A 23,369-nucleotide genomic window follows, 5' to 3' on the forward strand; every position below is an offset into this window, starting at 1 on the left:
TGTGGTGTGACATTATACTAAAAGTGACGGTTGGAAGTGTGACGGCTCTTTATTATTGAACGCGTGAAAGGTTTCGAATACTTTGTATCTTATATGATAACAAACCACTATTGAAAATGAGATGAGTTTTTAGAGCACATGTGTCGGACGGACGGGGCTGTCCTGAAGAGTTTAGGTCCAACCTTGTTGAATCATTTTGCTTGTAATTTTCAAGCTATCTTGAAGAACTTTTCCATTACTAGCTGGCTGGGGTGTGTTTGATTTGGGTTAAACTTACAAAGGGTCATAGATGTTCATAAAAACAAAATAACAACTGTTTTGCATGCACAATAAAGAGAGAATGAAACAATAATCAACAACATGACCCATTTTATGGGTTTCATTAAAGAAATACAATAGGCTGCTTCAATCCATATAACTAAATGGTAATATATTGTGGTGACCTCTTTGACTGTGTACAAAGATCAGTTGATGTGTATATTGCGTGAGTCAATTACTGCCGGTGCTGTTTTCATAATTACAGATGGTATCTATTAACAGATTCAAATGTGCTTAATGAATGGATTGGTTTGATGGGTTAATCAAAACCAACATAATGGATCTGCATTGCTTTAAAGGGAGAGAGAAACCCAGTGAGTATGAAAAATAGCAAATCCATTACTAAACTTTTAGTCATTGTCATAAATTGTCCATGTGTTTAGAAGGAATATTTGTCATGATTTACTTATTTTATATTTTATTACATCATTATTTGATATTTTGAAGTTCTGGGTCACTATTGACTACCATTGTAGTTTTTTTCTGTGGGTGTTAATGGTGACCCAGAACGGTCAATGTAAACACCATTTGCATTATAAACATTCGCTGTGCATTCTCTGTTGCATAGTGCTCTGCACATTTATTATGGGAAGCATCCAGGAACTTCCACTGTACAATCTCAAACTCCTGACAGTTTGACCCATGAAAGGTTTTTACCCTTTTTTTAAAGCAAACGCGCTTTGTTTTAAAACGTACATAGCGTTTGATGGAACACAAATAGAATATGGCATTTGGCACCTCGCCGAGATGTATGTGGTCTGTGGCGTGAATCGATGCTTCTTACTGGTGCTGTCGAGGGAAGAGGAGAGAGGCCAGACCTGAGAAAGATTTTCGCTAAACCTGAACTCAAAGCAGAGCAAATATTTGTTGTCTGCTGGTAAACAGGCATCAGTCAGTCTAGGGCTTTACCGCGCGTCAGACAAAGCTATTTCCTGTCTAGCCGGTGCAGCGCATAGACCAAAATCTTTTATCAATCATCAGGACAGTGAAAACGATGGCTTTTTTGTAGATGTAGGTAAATCTCTGAATAGGCGTGACTAAAAGTAGATTTGAAGGTCGGTTGTTGTTTGTTTTATTTCCATACATTTGAACAGGAGCCCATCGCTGACCTATAGTTCACCGAAATCCATTTCATGCTTGAAAAGAAGTGCACTTTTCTTTTTCAATGTCTAGAGACCTTTGTGTTCACTTTGTTTTGATGTGCTCGGTCCAGCTGATTTAGACCGCAGGAACACAACCTTCTCGATCAACTTTGCATTTTGATGGTGTTAGTAAGCTTGCATGGTTAAATCCATTTTTTTTATTATATAAATCATACTAAATGACCACGTTACTTTGACAAATCCATTTCCTTTTTCAATATTATTGAATATGTGAACCAGACAGAACCTCACCAGATGACAAATGGACTTGAGAAAAATGATTTCCTTTCAAACGCACATCAATTGACCAACACTTTGTAGCGACCGTCATCGCCAGACTCGTGTTGTTAAGTCACTGGCACATGAAATGGCTTAATAGTCCGTATAGTCATTTTCATCAAATTAATTTCTGAAGACAATGTAAGCGTTGATGACATCATAAAACGCATTATAGCTGCCGTTCATCATTGTGAAGTGAAATTACGACCGGTGATTGTGTTACGATGCGTTGCTTTAGAGACAAAGAACTGATAAAGTGCATTAATTGGCTCAGAAAGGGCAGGCGAGCTTTGGAGAGAAACCTAACATGACCTTCTAAGCCATTGTGTGCGGTGTCATTTGGCATACAAACGGCCCGCCAGACCATGTTTACAGTCTGTCTCCTTATTTCAGTTTAACTGATAGAGCTTTCATGTTTGGCTCCAGCTATCAGCAGATTTGGCCTGTGAAGTCAAATGCCAGGTGTTGTGTTGTGCTGTGTATCAGATTAGAGAAGGGAGTGATCTGTCGATGCCGGTGGTCAGTATGGGTTTTGGACATTGGGATTTGGTCACAGCTGGGACCCGATTATCTTGGTCTCGTTGGTGCTTAACGGTCCGGTTTGGACTGGCCGGTGGTCAGGGGCTTCACAACCCATAATTGAAGAGATGCAGAGTGTTTACTGTTGGCATTCAATTTATTGTGTCGTTTCATCCAGTTTATTGAAATGAATTTGCTCGCTCTGATTCATTATTCACTTTTTGTTCACAATTCACATTATGAATTGCGTCTTTGTGCTTGCATAAAAATGCCATTTTATTGCGCTGATACACTTGTGTGTCTCTGACAGAAATATCTTGATCTCATAAATACGGTTTGCCGCTGATGTAGTGTTCGGGGATGACAGATTGCGTTATCGGATTCTGCACGAGGATGTATCCATTAAATATTAGTTGCGTGTAATATCAGATTTCAGATTCAAATGGTTACCATTATGTAGTGTTTACTTCATTTGTGCGTTGATCCATGAGTGGAACGTTCAGCCTGGACGGGCAGTCGTTTTCCTGTTATTGTTCTTCGCGTGTGTGTCAGGTTGTGTGCATGCATAGAAAATGAGTGAAACAGAGTGATGAATATATTAAACCCTATAACAACATAAGCGTAGGAAGCGCATCAATCAGCTCTTACAGAATGACTTTAATTTGAAGCGTTGCATGGCTGGAATATGCTCTCATGAATAAAGGATTTAACTTTGGCACAATTTGCAACGTGTGTGGAACAGAATGGGGACATTTTCAATGCAGTTTATTCGTTTTGGATGTAAAGATTGTTTTTTCGAAGTCAGCTGTTTGAAATAAGAGGCACCAAAGAGATTTTATTTGTCTAGATATGTTGGAAAGTGTGGTGGAAATGTTCTTGTTCGCTGTGTTAAACAAGCAGGGTTGAGGAATGTTACTTCATTGTAGTGTATAATCAATATAAAAGTGTATATTGACCTGATGCCACAGTGTTTTATCTTCTCACAGATGTAAATTGTGATCAATCTCTTGTTTTCCCAAAACTGTAAAAAGTATTTATGGATTATTGGTGTGAGAATATTGACACTGTATTATTATGTCATACTGGTATAAGATCTAAGGTGAATTCAGGTTACCTGGGACCATTGAGATTGCTGTCCCAAAAAGTATACCAGGTTTACAGAATTCACCTTATATTTTTATATTTAAAGATGCTGTCCTCACCTGTGTTTAATACAAAACTGAATACTGAGCAAAAAGGGCAGGGTTTGAAACACTTTCCCTTCTCCAATTCACAATGTTAAGCATATAACAATCATTATAAGTTATGCAGTTGGATTCAATGTGATGGAAAATGTCAGTTCGACACCAACTAGAAGTATGCACGGTATTTTGTACCTGCTGGAGTTATTATTGGTTTTATAATTGCATTTACAGAGTTTATAAGTATTTTAATATTATTTTAAATTGCTTTAAATAATTTAAATGTTTTAGTTGATTTTAGTTGATGTGCTTCTGTCATTTTATTATTTTTGTAGTTGACAACTATATCTTACTCGTATCCTACGGTGTGACATAGCAAAAATTAAGTAAAATTATTGTTAATAATATATTATTTTGTAATATAAAATAGCATAAGAGAGATTTATCTTCATAGTTTTTTTCTCACATTCTAGGACACATTTGCGGTTTATTTGCTAACCACCTCTCTCTCTCTCTCTCTTTTAATATATAAATGAGTCATTTTAATCTATTACCCCTAAAGGCCACTATTAAAACTGTGTAGATAAATAGATACAAACTGTCATGAATATGTAAAACATCATAAACCACTTTCTACTTCATGAAGGTCTTATACAGCATTACACCTTACCGCTGCCTTAAGCCCACCTGGACAATTTTGGCCGGTTCTGCACGCTGGTTTGCACAGCTCTTGTGTAAAACTCTTGGCTGTAGAAAAGGTCACCATGAAGAGCTAATGGCCGTCATCATTGTGCCAAATTAAGCCTCATTAGATGGACCACGTCCCATAGCACCCGCTCTTACATCAGCACAAAGAAAAGCCATTTTGACCTGCAATAATTGCCTTGATTGCACCATCTACCGCTTCAGACGTGTTTGCACCGAAAGGCTTGAATCCCCAATTCATCTGAGCATGTTTTAAATAAATGAATGTCTCTGCAAGATGAATTGCTTGTGTCTTGTAGCCCAAGACGTAATGCAAGAGAGAGGGGCAATAACACATGAAACTGGAAAGTGATGTATGTCCTTCATTGGACACAGAACATTTAGTTTTCATTAAGAGTTAAACACGTACACGATACATTAGAGGAGGTTCAGTAGTGATAGCTTTGCTCTTTACTGTATTTCACTCTGATAAATTAGCAACTCAACACACCGCGTAAAATGACGAAAGGAAACGAGCAGAAAGGCATTAATATGACATGTTGCACCAGGGCTAATGTTTTAGCTCGGAGGTTTACGTTTATGTCTTGCGCTAATGCCATCAGCGTGACCCGGGCGATGGTTTACAGTGGGCGAGATGAGAAAGGTGCGGGAAAGGTCGGCGCTAGCGCCGCTGTTTCATGAAGAGATATGTGCTCTTTGTGGTACAGAACAGCATTAACAGCTAGTATTTCGATCGCGCTGGATCCTTGCTTTGTGAAGTAATACTGCAGCCCAAAACATTTTTACTAGAATAAAAAAGTTTTGACCTGTTTTCTATAAAGTACATTGCTGATGTGGATAGCTTAATCTGGCCCAGTGTGGAAATGACTTAGAATGCAATTTAAGTCAATTTGGATCACTATCGGTTGAGGTCTGTCAGGCAAGTCAAATAGTTTTCAGCGTCCTTGGCAGTTAGCCAATTAAAGACTTAAAAAGATGGCAATAGCCTTGTGGTTAGTGAGCTGATATACAGCGCCTGTACGCTCGGGACACCCCGAGTTCGATTCTTGTCTTGGAGGGTCCTTTGCCGATCTCCACACACTTTTGTCAGAAATCTACCGGCATAAATGCCCATAAATGTCATTTCTAAAAAAAGGCTAAAAAACATTATAGACTAAAAATGATTCAAATAATGAATTTACTTGTACATGTATATTGTACAGTACTTGTTTAACTATGAATATACTTGAGTTTTGAGTTACCATTACTTATATTAAACCCAGTGTTTGATATTGTTTTATCAAGTTTAAACCCAATAAAAAGAAACCTTAACCAGATGGAAGACTTTGCCATTTTATCAAATGGTTAAAATGTTGTTTCCACCATTTACATTTACATTAAGTCATATAGCAGAGGCTTTTATCCAAAGCAACTTACAAAAAAGGTAAACAATAGAAGCAATGTAGAATACTATTTAACACAAGAGTCATTCTCAAATTCTATTGGTCACATAGACTGTATATGATAATGTAGAGAAATAATTATGAAAAGTTATGAGATTTATATGCAATACCTAATTTGATATATGGTGGCAATATGTATGTAAGACAATGAATTCTTCGTAGTCCATGTTATATTCTTCATGATGCATATTAGATAAATGAAAAAGCAAACTCTGACGTGTTTTTTAATATAAGAAAACACCCTATAATGTATGTTTGTGGTGCCTCGTGAAGAATTAGAATACGTGAGGTAAAAATTGTTAAGTATATGCACTCTTAAAAATAAAGGTGCTTCAGGATGCCATAGAAGAATCTTTTTTGATGATTTCATAAAGAACCTATATTTCACAAAAGGTTCTTTGTGGTTAAAAAGGTTCTTCAGATTTTAAAATAGTAAGAAAAAGATGGTTCTTTAAAGAACCTTTGACAAAATGATTCTTTGTGGAACCAAAAGTGGTTCTTGTACGGCGTCACTGTGAACCTTTTAAGCACTTGTAACCCCTAACCCATCCTGTAAATCTCCATTTCCAGTCGTAGACTTTGCTGATGATAAGCACATGGAAAAGCATCCTGGGGATGTTAGTTTTACATTTCCTGTGAAAAACCAGTCGAACAGAATCTTGCCGCAGCTCATCTGTAAAGAGAAACGGTGCCGGGGGAATAAGTAATTAGCAAAACTGATATCACTTTAAAAATGGATTTTTTTCCACTTTCCGTTTTCAGTGCAGTCCTGGAGGCTATTGATCGTTTAAGCGTGTGTTTGTGTTATTCAGAGCGTGCAGCTCTTTGTGTGTGACGCACAATGGCGTTGGACAGCCAGTATGAAGAAACTTAACAGCCAGCCGAAGCCGCCTGATTGCTCTGGATCGTGGGCGTAAAAGGATAAATTAGCAATTCATTCTTAATTACAAAGACCAGAAAAACATTGCGGCTAACAAATGAAGCAACAAAATAACTGATAGGGAACAGTCTCTCCCCGAGCCACGTGGAAGAATCGCTCCCCTCGCGCCTCGTGCGGCCAAGCTTGATTAATGATGATTTCTCATTGAATCTCTTCAAACATTGCGGATCTAACCACCTCGCCGCTTCTCCCAAAGATATTTCCGCCCACAGAGTCGCGCAGATCTTTGATCCATAAACAGCATGTCGCGAACCCCACCCGGGAGGTGTCGGAGTAAAGAACCAGCGCTTAATGCAGCCTATTTGCGATAGAGGCCGTCGGTCGGTGAATGGCTGGCAGTCACGTCACCTTGTTCGGTCCGGCCGTAATAAAGAGTTGAGTTAAAGCCCTGGATACAGCGTGTTTTGAAGTGCTGTGGTCATTCAGCAAGAGGGATTTATGGCCTGCGGTCCATCAGCTCTGATCTTAAAAGGCTGTGATTAACAGTAGAGAGAGTAAAGATGGTCTAGCAGCACTGCTGTAGGCAAACACTGACAAGGCCATTCCACTCAGAAGCTTTTTACTCGGCCTGTTAACAAGGGGATTCTCTCACACACATTATTTGCGTGCGGGGTGTGTGTGTGTGGGGGGTGGGGGGTCTTACATCTCTTTCAGGAGAAAATAGTGCCCTACTTTGTCTTGTAATACAATCCCATACCACACAAGACCGAACGGCCTTTTCTAACATCACACATAGCCGATGGTGGTAAAATCTAAATATTATATCACAGTACGTGTAATTCTATCTCACAGTAATGGTGTATATCAAAACACAGTAAATTCAATATGAAAATGGTTGTTGCTGTAGAGTGAATACACATGCGGTGAATGTCTGTATTCTTCCGGATGCACTAGATTAGCATTACGCTCAGGTGTGTCACAAGCAATCTGTCCGCTCACAGGATTCTGAGTGTGAAATTAGATCCGATACACTCATTATCTTTCTGCATTGCTAAAAGGTTTTGGGGCATCTGAACAACTGAATCCTGTCACTAAACTTGTTTCACATTTTTCGTCACAGGTGCAGAGCACGCGGCCAGCGTGACGCATCCGCTTCCTGTGGCCTTCTCCGACCTCCTGCCGCACTTCCTGGTGGAGCCCGATGATGTTTATATCGTTAAGAACAAGCCGGTGACCCTCACGTGCCGGTCCACACCTGCCACTCAGATCTACTTCAAATGCAACGGCGAGTGGGTTCACCAGGACCAGCACCTGATCGAAAGAGACGTGGACCCGGCTACAGGTACAGTACCTCTCGACACGGCCCTCAGGGGTCGAGTGTGCGGGCGACTGACCTGCCGCATTTACGGTACAAAATGACACCGGAAAATGCTTTTTCTTTTTCTTCATCTGCAGTGTTGTACCAAGAATCCATTGCATTGAAGCCCATTTCTAAAATGACTTCTGGCTATATTTTTATGAACAAGGCTTTATTTATGCTCAAGGATTTGTTTTGCATTAGTGAACTCATGGAGGCCGCCTTACTTATTTTTCTGAGGCTGTGATGAGAATACATGTGATGCTTATATGCTAATATTAAAGCCGAGCTGCTTTTATTGCAATGTGAAAAAGACAGTAATGTTCCAGACATAATTACATTTATTTCAAATCTTTCGCAAAGTAATAAAGTTCATTAGCTTAACAGTAGGTTTACAGTTGCCAAGCAACATAAAGATCAAAAATCATTCTATGATATAATCACACTTGTTTCTGTACATCATTTACATTTTAGATATTAATTTGCCAACATTCTGCGTTGCCTGGCAACAGTAAACAGCCTACAGTAAGGCTAATGAATATTACTCGGTAACATGATTAATATATAAATATTTTTCAAACATTATTGCATTTTATCATATTGTTGTTGTTACTTGATGTGTTTGTGAGTTCACTATAGCTAAAACAATTAGAATCCCAGTTTTATTTTCAAACCCCATTTATCTGTACATTTAGGGCTGTCAAACGATTAATCGTGATTAATCGCATCCAGAATAAAAGTTTGCGTTTACAAAATATAGGTCTGTGTTTTTTTGCATTTATAAACACATACACATTCACATACATGTATACATATTTAGTAAATATGTACATGTATTTACATTTTCCAATAATTAAATTTATATATAAATGTTAATAAAATTTTCATAAATATTTGCATGTATGTGTACGTCTTTATGTAAACTAAATTAATATGCACAGTACACAGACATGTATTATGTAAATACAAACTTTTATTCTGGATGTGATTAATCGCGATTAATTGTCTGACAGCCCTACTACATGCAATAAAATTACTGTTCATCCAAACTGGTTTAAGAGCTGTCCATGTTTAAAACTGCAATTTATAACTTTTCCTGGTTAAAAATAGGGGAAAAAGTACATAAAAAGGAGCTTGTAATAATGTTTTACTGTATAAGTTGAGCTGTCGGGTTTGATTTGGCGGGAAATGTCAGTTTGTCGTCGTTTGACTTTTGAAAGAAAAGCACAAAAAAATAAGCTTCAGTTTTTTATGTCTCAAACAGCGATGGGAATACAGGGTGAAAAGTTATGGATTGCAGCTTTAAGAATGTTTTACAACAGCAGTGCACCTGCTAAAACATCCATCACACAACACATCCACATTTCCCCCAAATTGCACTTTTCTCTCTGCTGTTTGAGTTGTTTCTCACTTTTGAAAGCAGCTGTATGTTGTTATTTCTTTGAGGTTAAATGACACCCAGTCAGTGGTTTAAGCAATGTAGCCAACGCCATGGCCGTTTCTTCAATTTTTCCTGTTCTCGGATGGACACGTTGTATTTTTCTGTTATTCCACCGTGTCGTGATTGATTGTGATCTGTTGACTAGAACTCGGCTCAGCTTTCTACTGACACATTGTTCCCAGCGTCAACAGAATAAGAGCGTTTCCTAAAGAGCGCTCGCGTTCTTCCGGGGAGGCGGAGCAGCTCGTCTGCATTCAGCGAGCGGATGTTTGTGTGTTTGTTTTGCGCCGGTTGGCAGAGCAGGGCCATATGAATGCACGTCACGTGTGTGCCGGGATTGAGAAGTGATCTGTTACTTAAAACCTCCAATTCACAGCGTGACAGCTGATTGGGAGAGCTGACGCGCAGATGACATGCTGCAGGGGAGCCGTGACAATTTCAGGAGAATGTCGCATTCCTTAAGATGGAGGAGATGCTGAAAAGGTATTAAAGCAGAGAGGAATAAACTCCTGTCATCTGTCTGTAACACATGCACAGACTAGACTATTAGCATTCGGTTTTGTTTGTCGCATATTTGTTTTCTTTATTTGTTTATTTGGATCTTTTTCCAGGGGCGTTCATGCCAGCATGAAGTCCACGTGACTTTTTGCCTCTCTGTCGGCCTGTCACCTCCGCGAGTGTCATTTGCGGGGACATGGCAAGCATTATGACTTGAATAATATGTATGTTTCATAAGAGTTTTAGACAGGCCGATAGACTGATGGCTTCAAGGCTCTCTGGATGCCTCTGCAAACCAGTCATTTGTGGCTCGATGTTTTGCAACCATTCACATGTCTTTCAGCAAGGACTACTGTGCAAAACTTACACTATATTATGTTTACTCTTATTATTCATTAAAATGTTTTATTATTCATGAGCTGTCAAGTTTTACATTGTTCACACGCCCTGATTTTATTCTGTTATCGACTCTAACAGGAGCAATCACATGAGACGCTATACTGTATTTTATGAAGGTTAACTTTTATGCATTCATTTTGGTTGAAGATCTGATGACAGTCAGTGTAAAATTATTCACAGATATAGACTTGTCAACATCTTTTATGTTTACAACATCTCAACATATTAATAACAAAAGAGTGTCAGCTTTTATTAGTGGCTCCTGTTAGTACAGAACTGCGTGTGTGCGGTACCTGTCGCTCTGTTTGAATACAAAGGGTAGCCAACAGTGAGACGGCACATGAGACCTAATCTCTCTGGCCTCTGTGTTACTGATGAACGACCAGCATTTGGCCAGAGATGAAGGACACACAGTTGTCCAGCGGTATATACTCGCATTGATCCGTCCCAACTTCCACATTGTGCTGTCAGCAGTGTTCAAAAGGCAAGCGACATCAGGTATCATCTCTCCTGCAAAGAGTGTGAAAGACTACCTCTACACTGGCCTGAAGTTAGAGCCGGGAAGAGAAGCAGGCTTCTTACTTGTGCTTTTGGATAGAAAACAAACCTGTGTCAAACCTGCTCAAAACTGCGTCGGCCGATTGAAGCAGATGCTACAAATACAGTAGTTTTGCTTGCTTTGCCAGCCTGTGTACAGAGTTGTGTTGATGTTGGGTGTGCAAGTGCATTTTTGACTTTTCTCATCCATAGCACTTACTGAACTGGGTATTTGGATAATAATATTTTTTATTAAATGGTAATAAATTAATAGTTAACTAAAATATTAGGACATATTATCAATATTTTAAGTTAACAGTTGAAGGACGTAACATTTTATTATTATAATTGATCATTTGGTGTTCAGGTGCAGGTTTGCATTTTGTAGTTCAAATATAATTATGGTAAAAAAATCTAAACATCCTTCAAGCAATATACATTTACTTAAGAAGCAAAACTACATTAGCTATTAAGTTCTTATTCAGATCGTGAAGTTTTTTAAGTGTAAAATCCACAGGATCTATTTTACCAATAGACTAAGAGCAATAAAAATAATACAAATGTTATTATCTCTAAACAAGTACTAATAATATCTTTAATTTTGAAAACAATATGTATTTATGATTCATCTTGTTTTAATGTTGTTTTAAAAATTTAACTGGATAACAAGACAAAAATAAATGAATTAAGATTAAGAAAATAATGTTTTGCCGTGAAAAATCAAGGAGTTGGACGGTACATGTCATGGTTTTAAGACAATTTATGAAGAATTTTAAGGGGCGGTTTCTCGGACAGGGATTATTTTAAACCAGGACTTATTTAAAATGGAATAATTAAATTGTCTTAGAAACATAACTGGTGTGCATCTCCAGACAAAACAGACACATTTTTAAGATTTGTCAGTGTAAGTTGTTTTTGATCAAGACAAATTTAACTTTTACGTTAGTCTGGGACTAGTTTTTGCCACGTCTGGGAAACAGCCCTAAATTATTAAATTATACATTAAATCACTGAAATTTTAAAGTACTTGCATTTATTTTCTGAATCTAATTTGTGATATTTTTAATTTACATACTGAAATAAATAATGTATCTATTTATTTTGCATTACAGTAATAAATAACATATTGGCAAAATTTGAAACATAGTTTGCTTATTTAATAAAATTTTAGGGTAACATGCCTGGTAGAGATTTACATATTTCATCAATATTTCAAAATGTCAAATCTTTCATGGTTCCTTACCCTTATCATTAACGTCAGACAGCCAATAATCCTGTATCTCGTCGAAGGATGTTTTGCTTTGCAAATATCAAGTTATTGACGACTATTTGGTGTCTGTCGGCTCGGCACGAGTCTCCCTTATATCTGCTGTGTATACTTGAATGAATGAAGAATAATGCTGCTATGTGTCCTTCCTCTCTTGTGTATCAGTGTCCACTATTGATTCTTTCCTGGGAGTCTATTGGTTCTCATTACCTGTCTCCAGTAACTTATCTCAATTGTATTTCTCTGGCCAGTTCAAAGCATCTCGCCAACCCCTCCTGCTTGAACACACACACAGGATTCTCATCGTCTCTTCTGAGGAACCCAAGCTAAGGCAGGGGAGAGATAAAGACATATCCGTTCAAAGAGAAATCAATTATGACAGTGGATTTGCATGGACTCCACTTGCATGCGGGCTGATCCACTAACACAGTATTCTCAGTTAACTAGCTGCTGTCTCAGGCATGGATTATAAACGCCAGCCAATCATACAATCATATTTGATTTTTTCTTTGGTAGAGGGCCAAAGTGGGTTTGAACGTGGTCACTTCCATCTGAAACAATTTCCTACTTATAAGGGTAATTTGTGGCATCACTATGAGCCATTGTATTAAAAAGAGGACATTTTTGTCTCTAGATGCTTGTTTGAAAAATATATCTCATTGATGATGAGATATGTGCAAAATAATATTTTCCCCATCAGTGTTTTCTACTTGGGTTTTGATTATAAAACACATCTAATAGAATTTAAATTAATCCCTTCACGTTTTGCTGCATGAATGTTGTTAATATTTTCTTAACCAAAAGAAATAAACGGGAATTTGTTTAAGCAAATTGAGTTTCTTTGGATCTGATTCCCTTCATTTGTTTTCTTAAATGAGCAAATTTTCATAATTTTTCTCTCTGCCAACATTTCAAGTTTGTTTTGCTCATTCTTTGGAAAAACTCCTGGGGTTTTTTACCGAGGCCCGAGACAAAATAATTTGATTAGCACAATCACGTTTAATTTACGAGCTAAACTTCTGCCAAGTCAGTTATGATGAGACATCAGGTAAAAATGGAAAATTTCAGTATGCTCTATCTTGTACCATCTGAATTATTAGAGCGCTGTTTCTCAGAGTCGCGGGTTGGAGACTGAATTTTAACCCTGATGTGAAATGAATTATGGGTATTATTTTGAAAAATGATCATTATTGCCGCACTGTCAACGTAATCTCAGAACGCTATAATTAAGTTCATGCAGGCTTTGTTTTTGATCAAATTAGACCATTTTTCCCACACTGAGACCTAATACCTTATGTTTTACATTTATTGAGTAATGAATAGAAAAGTTTGGGTCCCTTTTGAGAAAGTACTTTATTTGTACACGTTTTCATTCTTTAAATTGAAAGTGCTTGACAAAGTGTGTTGTAAATAATATTTATGAATATATTAGTGTAATATCTAATTAATACTAATGAGATGTAATAACGTAACAACTAAAGCACTAAGATATGGTTCTATATAACACATTAAGTGGTTACGCTTTATACGAGCCAAGAACAACTTTTGGTGCTATAGGCTATAGCCCAATTTTTGTAGTGTAGATAAAAGCTTTAGATAAAAGTATCTACCAAATGCATAAATATTAGGCATTTTTATATTATTATTATTTATTTATTTTTCAAATAATGTGAGGTAGAATCTTCAGTTTTCTTTTTAGGTAGAAGCATTGCATGTTTATTTTAGTTTAGTAAGCATAGTGTAAGCGCAACAGACTTACTAAGCAATGTTTAAAAATGAAATAATATAATATAAATGTAAATGGTTTCAATAGCAACAACATGCAGTAAACAAACATAATGTAGCCCAAACTTTACTTCCGATAGACTACTGCAAATAATCAATAACTGTTAAAGAGTTTTAATTTAATAAATTGCACGATTTATCGCATCCAGAAAAAAAGGTTGTGTTTACATAGTGGCCGTTTCTCAACATGTGTTCTTCGGCGGTCTTGTGTTCTCGCTGTGCGCCATCAATAATCGTTCGTTCTTGGAATTGAGAAACGGCCAATATCTGTGTACTGTGCATATTAATTTTATATTGACGAAAACACATACATGCATCTACAGTATTTTATTTTTACAAATTATTAAATATTTGTATATCAATTTAATTATGAATTTAAATTATTGGTAAATATAAATAAATGCATGTAAATATCTTAAATATGTATAGATGTTTCTGAAAACAAAATTAACATGTGTAGTACACAGACATATATTATGTAAACACAAACTTTTATTATGAATATCAATTGTTGCATTACTAGCCACTAGCCAGACTGATAACCAAACAGACCGGAGGTAAACTTCGGACCAGTCGCTTGTATCCGATGAAACCGTCTACATACAGTCGCGACATTTTTGTAGGTTCGATATTCCCGGATAACAACTTCTCAAAAATCATTTGACAGGTGTTTTTGACAAATTAAACATAAAAATATATTTTATTAACATATATGACATTATATTTACAAACGATTAAACCAAATTGCCTGTCCGTGACATTTGATCATCGTTTCTTACCTTAAACCGAAAGTAAACGTCTTGTTCACACTGTCAGGGCTTTTTTCTGCGATAACAACCAGCTGCCTGTACATTATCCCTTACATATTCATTGCTATAATCTAGATTTTGGCGTTTCTACATTCAAGAAAGAAGCTGTATCGGAACGCAATGAATCATTAGACAATAGTTGCATGAGGATGTTAACAAAATGTCCACCAATGAACATTATCTGGGATAAGCACAATGATTTTACATTGCGGTGATACACACAGTCTTTATTGGGCTGTTAAAGAGCTATACTTCTTGGACTTTAATGAACGTTGAAAAAGCAAGTCGAGGAAGAGGACATTGTACCCCTAAATGAACATAATTGTCTCATACCACCTACTAGACATCAATCAATAGCAATGGGGCTAATTGATTAGGCATTATAAGCAACTTTCCCCTTAATGGGAATTGTATTTCATCCTGCCCGAGTGTCAAACGGGGAGAGTGTTTGCTGTTGAAGCATCAGGACCTGATGGCAAGGTCACTGACTCCAGTAATCCAGTGAGCAGACAGCTCCATTAACTGGCCTGAGCAGGTCAGCACCAGCGCTCAGATCTGCATTATTGCACACCTTTTATAAAGAAACAAACAAGCTAAACGAAAGGTAATATTGCCGGCCATAAATCACATGAGTCTTCTAAAAGCCAGTCCTGACAGTAAGATTGCACGGGTCGACGAGAACCAAGGTACGTTTTGTTGTATTTGAATTCAGGCCTTACTTAGTCCCATCCAAAGGCAGCGTGTCCCACAAACTATTTACTGACAGTCTTAAAATGGCAAAAGCATTCTTAAAATCACAAAATTGCAATCTGATTGCTGGCGTTCTTTTCGTTTCCAGGAGTCATAGTGCTCAAGTCTTTATCACTTCGCAGTGCACCCTGTTTACAAGTTTCCTAGATTGAGCGATTTCGAGAAAAAAAGACTTGAACTTGAATGTTGTTAGGTTTGTTTGAGACACTTAGTAGCAAAAAAACAACATGTACTGAGTATGACACTGTTTGCTATCTTTTGGTATATGGAAACCATGCCTTGTTTGTTGTACGTCTTGATATTAACGTTGTATAATATCTAACTGGTATAAAAGCTTATTTAGAGCAAATACATAAGATTGTTCCAATACATAAATGCAGAGAGCAAATGGAAAGCTTTGCTTACTTCTGTTTCAGATATTCCTCAAATCTCACAGATGTCACCATTAGAGTTTCAGAAGAGATCTCAACAATGTCACAAACTGAGCTCAGATCGTCCAAGTCCATATTATTGATGATCTCAATATGAACTCTTCAAATTGACCCAATTTAATATAAATTAATTGACACCAACTTTGTTTTTTTATGTATTTATGCAACGGTTTCATTCGTTCTGTTTGTTTTGTTTGTATTGCTCCTAAGAAGTTGTGAGCAATACAATTTTCCTCTGAAGATATACTTTCAAAATATATTTTTCAGTGTGGACCACTCATTTCTATATTCATACTGCTGAAACAAAAGAGGCCTCGTATGAGATTGATCCGTCATTGAGAGGTGATAAAAGCCTTCTCAACTACTGTATACCTCAAGTTGTCTTCATTTACAGATCTGTAATGTACCTCAAATCTGCATTCAGAGGAAAAGCGCGATACAGCAGAATATCTGCTTGACAAAGAATGCAAACACCTTCTCTCAGCATCTCCCACAATGCATTTCAGCTCAGCTCATAGCTTACAGCTAGTAAGTAATTACTTTTTGATCAAGAGCTATGCCCTTGTTGTTGCACAGAATGCAATCTGGACTAACAACATGCCCGTGGTAGTGATTCGAAGCATTTCTTTTTCTTACCGTGCACCGGGGGACCAATGGATTATCAATACTGTACCATTAAGATGTGTTGCTTTTTGCGGCGGGAAATGAAGATAGACACTGTGGAGTGGCAGCAAAATGCCCCGGAGAGCTGTTTATTTGACAATTAAAATGGCAGGCAGGGGAGAAAAAGGAGAAAACGCGGTCCAGGACTGGGAAAGCGTCCACGGGATGGCACAGAAAATGGAATGGTATCCTCGGGCCAGGTGTTGGAAATATTCACACACTGGGAGATTTCCAGCGTCACGAGTTTGGATGTTTGTCATTATGTAGGCCTACAGTGCTGTCAGGGATAAAGAATCATAGTGATTATTGGAAGGAAGTTTTGATATTATGGTTTACGATATAAAGGACCTCTGAATTAACAAGCTCAGTTTTTTTACACCTTATGTTTTGTACTGAGCTGGTTTCTACTTTTTTTACTTTGCGTTATTAGAGCACCATCATATTTACATCTACATTTATTCATTTTTATCCAAAGTGACTTACAAAATATACACTCCTGAACACAATCTTAAAACCGGGGGAAACATTCGAAGTATCATCAGAGAATAAAACTTTTTCCACCCGTCAATGTCTCAGGTTTGGTGCTCCCTTGCAAATTCCAAACGGGCAAGTTTGTGGCGTGGAAGGAGACGTGGCTTTTGAAGATGTTTTTCGTTCTTGAAGCCCTTCTCTCGCAGATGCCATCTTATGGTTATTGGGTTGCAGTCAGCATCAGTAAGGGCCTTAATTTGGGTTGAGGATCACGCACAGCCCATCGGATCCTCAGGCTCAGTGCAGGTGAAATTTGCTATGACTGTCTCACTGCGTCCAACCTCGGTAGCGATGGCACGTTGCGAGAGCCCTTGCATGTGCAGCTCAACAATCAAGCCAGGTTCAGCCTTTTCCCCTTTGCCATCAGGAGATCATTACAGTGTGACTGCCTGAAGAACAACGAAAGACATATTTTGTGCAGATCTTAACTTTTCAAAGCTATGGTCTTAAACTTTTGATCAGCTGATGAACAGCCTGTTTGAGTTTAAATTAAGTTTTCAATAAATCGCCTTTGTCTCTTGCTCCTGTTTCTCGTTTTGTCATTTTGAAGCAGTACTTATAATCTGGTGACGATCCACCAGCGAGAAATGCGAATACTTGTAATGTTTCCCCCGGTCTTGAGATGTTGTTCAGGAGTTTATATATAAATATACATAAATAACAATGATAATATAAATAAATAAATATGAATAAAATATAATAGTATAATAAAAAGCTGTCAAAAAGATAAATGAATAAAATATGAATTTATGTAAAAAAGGTTGAAAAATGAACATCTACATTTATTGTTTAGCAGACACTTTTATCCAAAGTGACTTATAGATATATAGGTGAATAAATAATAATATTAATAATCTAAATAAATGAATTAATATTGTAAGAAACTAATATTATAAATGTATATATAATAAAATTAAAAAAAGATCTGTTAAAATATTAAATAAAATATTTTGGTAAAAAGAGTTAAAAAAATCTATACATAAGTAAAACAAATAATAAAATAGCATTTTTATTACAGAAAAGTATTTTACAGTAGTTGAAGCAACACAACATACCCACAGTAAGATTAAAAACATTCAGATGCAACATTTATTCAGACTTGCTGACAAATAAAGAAATGAAGCACAAAATCAGAACAAACCATTGACTCGTGCCGCATGTCACTCAAGCCTTACCGAACATTAATAATCCAACTAGACAGTTTTTATCTGTCACCAATCAGGTAAGATGGTTTTTAATGCAGATAAACACCTGCTCGGCTCACGGAGCTTCATAAATTGATCAGCTGCTGGGAGACGAGAAGACGGGACGTGACAGCTTAATAGCCCGTTGAGATTTTTGATAGGCAGAGAAACTGAGTGGATGACAGTTTATTCTTTGTGTGCACTAGCCCTTCGGAAACAAATCAGCGCAGACTCACTCGGCCCTCAAATAAAATATCAAAACACACAGCTTTCCTTTGAAATACAGATCCCTCACACGGTTGGTCCCAATCACATGTGGCCTTATGATGGGAGAGAGAGTTTGGAGAAGCAGAAAGCTTTGAGTGGATTTGTGGGGCCGATGGGTTTGACCTTTTGTTTGACATTAAACTGTTAAATATAATTAAATTAATATTCTTTAATAATATAAGGATACATAACCTTTATTTATCAATCATATGCATGAAAAACTTAGTTGTCCTTGGTAGTGTGGTAGTCTTGGGGTTTAGAAACGTAACTTAAAATACGTTTTTTTCATTAAAGCTGAACTTTTAATGAAATAACATTTGCCTCTCTCTCTCTCTGTTTAACAGTTTACTTTACGTACTTATCTTTATGTGGGATGATGTAACATTTCTCCGAAACCGTACCTGACAGCTGAAATTATAAACCATTATTATATGCTAACTGTTGTGAATAAGAAATTGGGTTTGAATGACATATTAAGGACTTGCTCGAAAAAATATGTATCGCAGCTTTACAAGTTGCATTTCAAATCCAGTTGACTAGACATGAATCATCTACACCCAGAAGTCTGTGGGATGTCGGCTAGTGTTCATGGGTTGTTAGGTCGGTGCTTGGAGCTATTTGGAATATTTTGGCCAGCCCACAGTCTTAATTGGTCCTTAATGTATCTGTAAAGCTGCTTTTTGACAGACATGCCTTCCAGGTAAAAGTCTGTAGCCTGGAATTCAGCTGTAATGAGGCTGAGGTAATTTTTAGCTTTAGCGCTTCAACCAGAAGATGGACAACCTTAGTGTCTAGCTGTAACTTTGATAATTTATTACCCGAGGTGTAAATTACCAAGGTAGAAATACCTTCTGTCAAAGCTGATTTAAATAGTTATTAACATTTAATAATTGTCTCTTTCACGGTATAAGCTAACACATACTGTATACAGGTATGTTATCTCTATGTTATCGTGATTGGTAAAAGTGACAGGTTCTGTAAACAAATCAAGAGTTCATATGTAAAAACAGATACATGTGAAATAATGAATGTCATTATATGAGAAGTATTTTACTGTATACCATATTTTAAAAGTTTATTTGCAAAAACAGAAAATGACGTTTTTATTGTACATTCCAAGTAATATAAATTAAACTGCAGTTGGATGGCTTTTTAATACAAAATACACAATGACACAATTATTATGACACAAAACCTATCATAATAAAAACCTGATTTTGACAATTTTCTGTTTTTGCAAATAAACTTTTAAAATATGGTTTAAAGTAAAAGACTTTATCATATAATGACATTCATTATTTCACAGTAATGTGATTATGATTATTATGATCATATTCATATACATAATTGTATATTGTTGTCATTTCTTTACCTTTTATGCCGGACCCTGTGAGAAAATGATGTATACAGAAGAAATTTGTACATTATCAGATGCGTGAACTCTTAAGCATGACTTTGTGTTAATATAAAGCCTTCAGCCAGACTACATAATCACTGCATGCTGATCTCACATCATCTCACGCCCGGACTCCCAGGGGCAATTTGGCATCAAAAGTCCAATAAATAACCACAATCAACATCGACATCCCAATATCATGCTACAGATGAGGGTGTTTATGACATAAGAAATGAAAATCAATCAGGGGATGGGTGGCAGATCACATCAACCAGCGGCCTGTTGAGGAATCTTACATCACGGTCCCTTACAAAAAAGAAACAAAAGTTTTTTTACGCAGGAGTGAACTGATTTGTTTACATGCTCCATTATATAACAGTCAGATAAAGAAACAGCTGGGCTCCTCCAGTTTACAGACCCTTAGCATTTCATTTAATATCAGTCACATCAAAGTCGACATTAAATCACAGTGTTGTCTTTCCTGCCGCCCGTAATCACTCTTGTTTGCTTTCCGTGTCACCGCGCGTCTCGGAGTACTCGAATCGCGTGTTATTTCCCCGTCGTCAAGCACCAGATTGACTAGCTGTTTCTCAAACGTGGCGGGGGAAGAAACTTCACCTTGAGCTGGCATTGTCCCGAACCAGACTGGATTGATTGGTGCCGCAGTCACATGCTGGGTCACCGGTCTTAAATAATCCATAATAGAAGAGCGAGCACGGGCGGGGACCTTGAACGTCACATTCACAGTCGCAAATGGACGGTTCAATCAAATTAGATCTCCCCTCAAAAAACGTTAATAACTCTAGTCCTTGTGTGGAGCCTTGACCCGAAAGCGCTGGACGTCGCTCGTTGGGGGGTCCCAGGTTGTGCCCCTCGGTGGCTGATGGATTTAATGTGGCCCGTGAACAGTCTGCCTCCTCTTCTCTTCTTCACAGGCGACTGCTCGCTGAAGTGAGCTGAGGATTACAGCATCTTATTAGTGCAAGAAAAGAGACAGTCGTTCACTGAGTCATAGTCCCTGATGGCACATATGAGCCACACATCCAGATTTAGAGCAGTTTTTTGGGAGGTGGTATTCTGTGCTCTATTCTCTATGTTCAGAATTATTTGGGTCTTTTAATTCTCAATTTATCATTGAGCTTGCTGGGCGGCACTCTAGTTAAAGTCTTTTATTTTGCTTTGCAGTTTGAATGCAATTCATGTGCGGTAGTTTAAATCGCTTTACATGCAAACTCATTCACAGTTCGTTTCTATTGTACATCATTTTTTGGTACATTTCAACAGGGATGAGGTCTAATTTTATTTATAAAATAACTTTTTCGCTTTTATCCAAAGCATCTTAAATATTGTTGCTCTTGAACGTCCCAATCCGTCCAGCAAATGGAAAAACACTGTACTTTTTACATGATTAAATACTGTGTTGTCAAGGTTGAAAAGCACTTTTTAATGCTTTCTATTGGTTCCATTAGTTCTAAGATGCGTGACCAACTTGCTAAAAACGTCATTTCAACAAACACTTCAACAAGCATTGGTATTTCTTTCTCCACATCTTCTGTCACTTTTTATTGATAGGAGAGCAAAAAGTTAGATAAAGCCATGGCTTTGATTGTTAATACAATTATAATGATGTTTCGAGTCGATTTCTCATGCGTTTGTTTACCTCTCTGACTTCGGCCATCGTTTCAGGGCTCAGACGACCAGAACCGATAACGGGTAATGAAAAGAGCGTAATGCAATGAAAGAGAGTGATTTGTTTGTCAAATAACATGGTAAACATTACATTATTCAACACAGCTCAAAACACTAATGCGTTTTAAATGCGTATTTACCTCTCTAATTTAACACTAATGATAAACATCATTATTGCCACCGCCGCGTCTATACAGGTGATGGAAGCAATTATCTGTAAGGTTGAGCGCGGATGCATTCATTGCGAAGTCGATGGGGAAAAAAGCCTAGTCGCTGGTGACGGGCAGACGCTGACCTTCTGACTGATAGTTGTGGGTCTTCGTAGTGTAAGTCATTTCCCCCTTAATCTCTGCTACCATTGATGAATCTTGGCTCCTCGTGGTCTAGATCCAGCCTAATTGAATTTCCTTGGTTACAATGAAAACATACTCCAACCTGCCAGTTTCGGGCTGAGCCTTTGATAAGCAAATGACCCCCGTGGAATTGAGGTCACCAGCAGCAAAAACAAGAGTGAATGAAAAAAATCAAGTCTCTTCACCAGACAAGCCCTCGTATCCACTCGCGATAGAATAAGAACGGCGATGTTTACTCCGGGTCTGTCTATTTTTCAGTCACACACACGATCTTCATTTTAAACTTCTTAAAGCTGCTTCCATCCTCTGCACGACAAAGGACCTTTGTAGAAGAAGGGAGATTTGTTACTTTCACATTTGAATGGGTAACATTCTTGAATAATGCATCTCATTGCCACCTAGTCAAGGAGAACATCTACACCGTAGACTTTGCTGCTCTTTTTGGAGCTGTTGGTGCACACGCACAGAACAGATGTTTGCCATTGTTGTCATTTGTAGAACCGTCGGTGGGAAGTAATACTGAGGCCGAGAGAAAGGTGAGAAAAGGTGTGGAGTGTCGGAACAGGATGGTATTGTATCCCTGGATTGTAGTGTAGTTGCATCTTGAAATCTCACCATGATCCTGTGAGTTATACTTGAAGGTGGAAATGTCTCTCTGAAGGATGGATTACACTACAACACTTCAGTCGTGATCTTCGTCTCCAGTAGCCTTTAATCTGTAGGGCCTATGTGTAAAGGGACAGATCATAGGCTTGTACATTGCAAGAAAGCATTACTTCATGTTTTTCAGTACAATCATCTAAACATTCTTAATACTGTACTACAAAACAATAAGTCTTGTTTTCTGGAAAAAAATCAAACAGGCAAAAACATCTGCCAATGGGGTTAGAAAATCAACTTAATTAAGGTATTTAAGACAAACGGAATTTTTTTTACATATAATTTTTATATGATTTTTCGAGAGAACAAGATCTACTATCTTAAGTAGTTTGCTTCTTAAGTTGACGTTTTGACCTGAGTTGACGTTTAGGAATCTTTCGATTGTTCTGAAAAACGAAAGAATTATGCTACGTCAAAAAACGTTTTTCTTAATGTCCTTGAATATTATACAAGATTTTTGCCACTAAAATATGATTGCAACACGTTCTCTTTAAATATGTGCATTGAAATCCCTGGATACTAGCACCTGGGAATTTGTTGACCTTTGGATCTGAAAAAAATCACCCTAAAAACCCCAGTCATTACAGCTTTGAAACATCTGCATTTAATAATTTGTTAGACGTCAATGTTGAAAAATGGAATGGGTCATGAATTTGTAACAATTAATGTTAAAGTCATTCAGCATGTACCGAAAATGGCAACACACAACAGAGTCAAAGCAAGTAGCAATAACTCAGAATTATGATTCAATTGCTGCAGGCCCTTTTTGTCTTTGAGCTACTAATAAATGTGTCTTCATATTGAAATCATTTCTTCTGTCTGTGGGGGTTAAGCTGTACTGAAAGCAAGTGCTTGCATGTGACATGGAGTCTATACGAGTCAATTA

At 37.4% G+C, this 23,369-nt stretch overlaps 1 protein-coding gene across 1 annotated transcript in view; it reads left to right on the plus strand.

The window, feature by feature from the left end:
• The window catches only part of unc5a (unc-5 netrin receptor A), a gene marked incomplete at both ends in the record, with an annotated part of 148,291 nt that overhangs the window by 73,101 nt on the left and 51,821 nt on the right, over nt 1-23,369 (plus strand). Inside the window, one exon of the mRNA XM_079480623.1 lies at nt 7,587-7,808. Coding sequence (XP_079336749.1) covers nt 7,587-7,808 — 222 coding nt within the window. The remainder of the gene's footprint in view (nt 1-7,586; nt 7,809-23,369) is intronic.

This window comes from Barbatula barbatula, assembly GCF_947034865.1.
Source record: "Barbatula barbatula genome assembly, chromosome: 18".
NCBI classification, from domain to species: domain Eukaryota; kingdom Metazoa; phylum Chordata; class Actinopteri; order Cypriniformes; family Nemacheilidae; genus Barbatula; species Barbatula barbatula.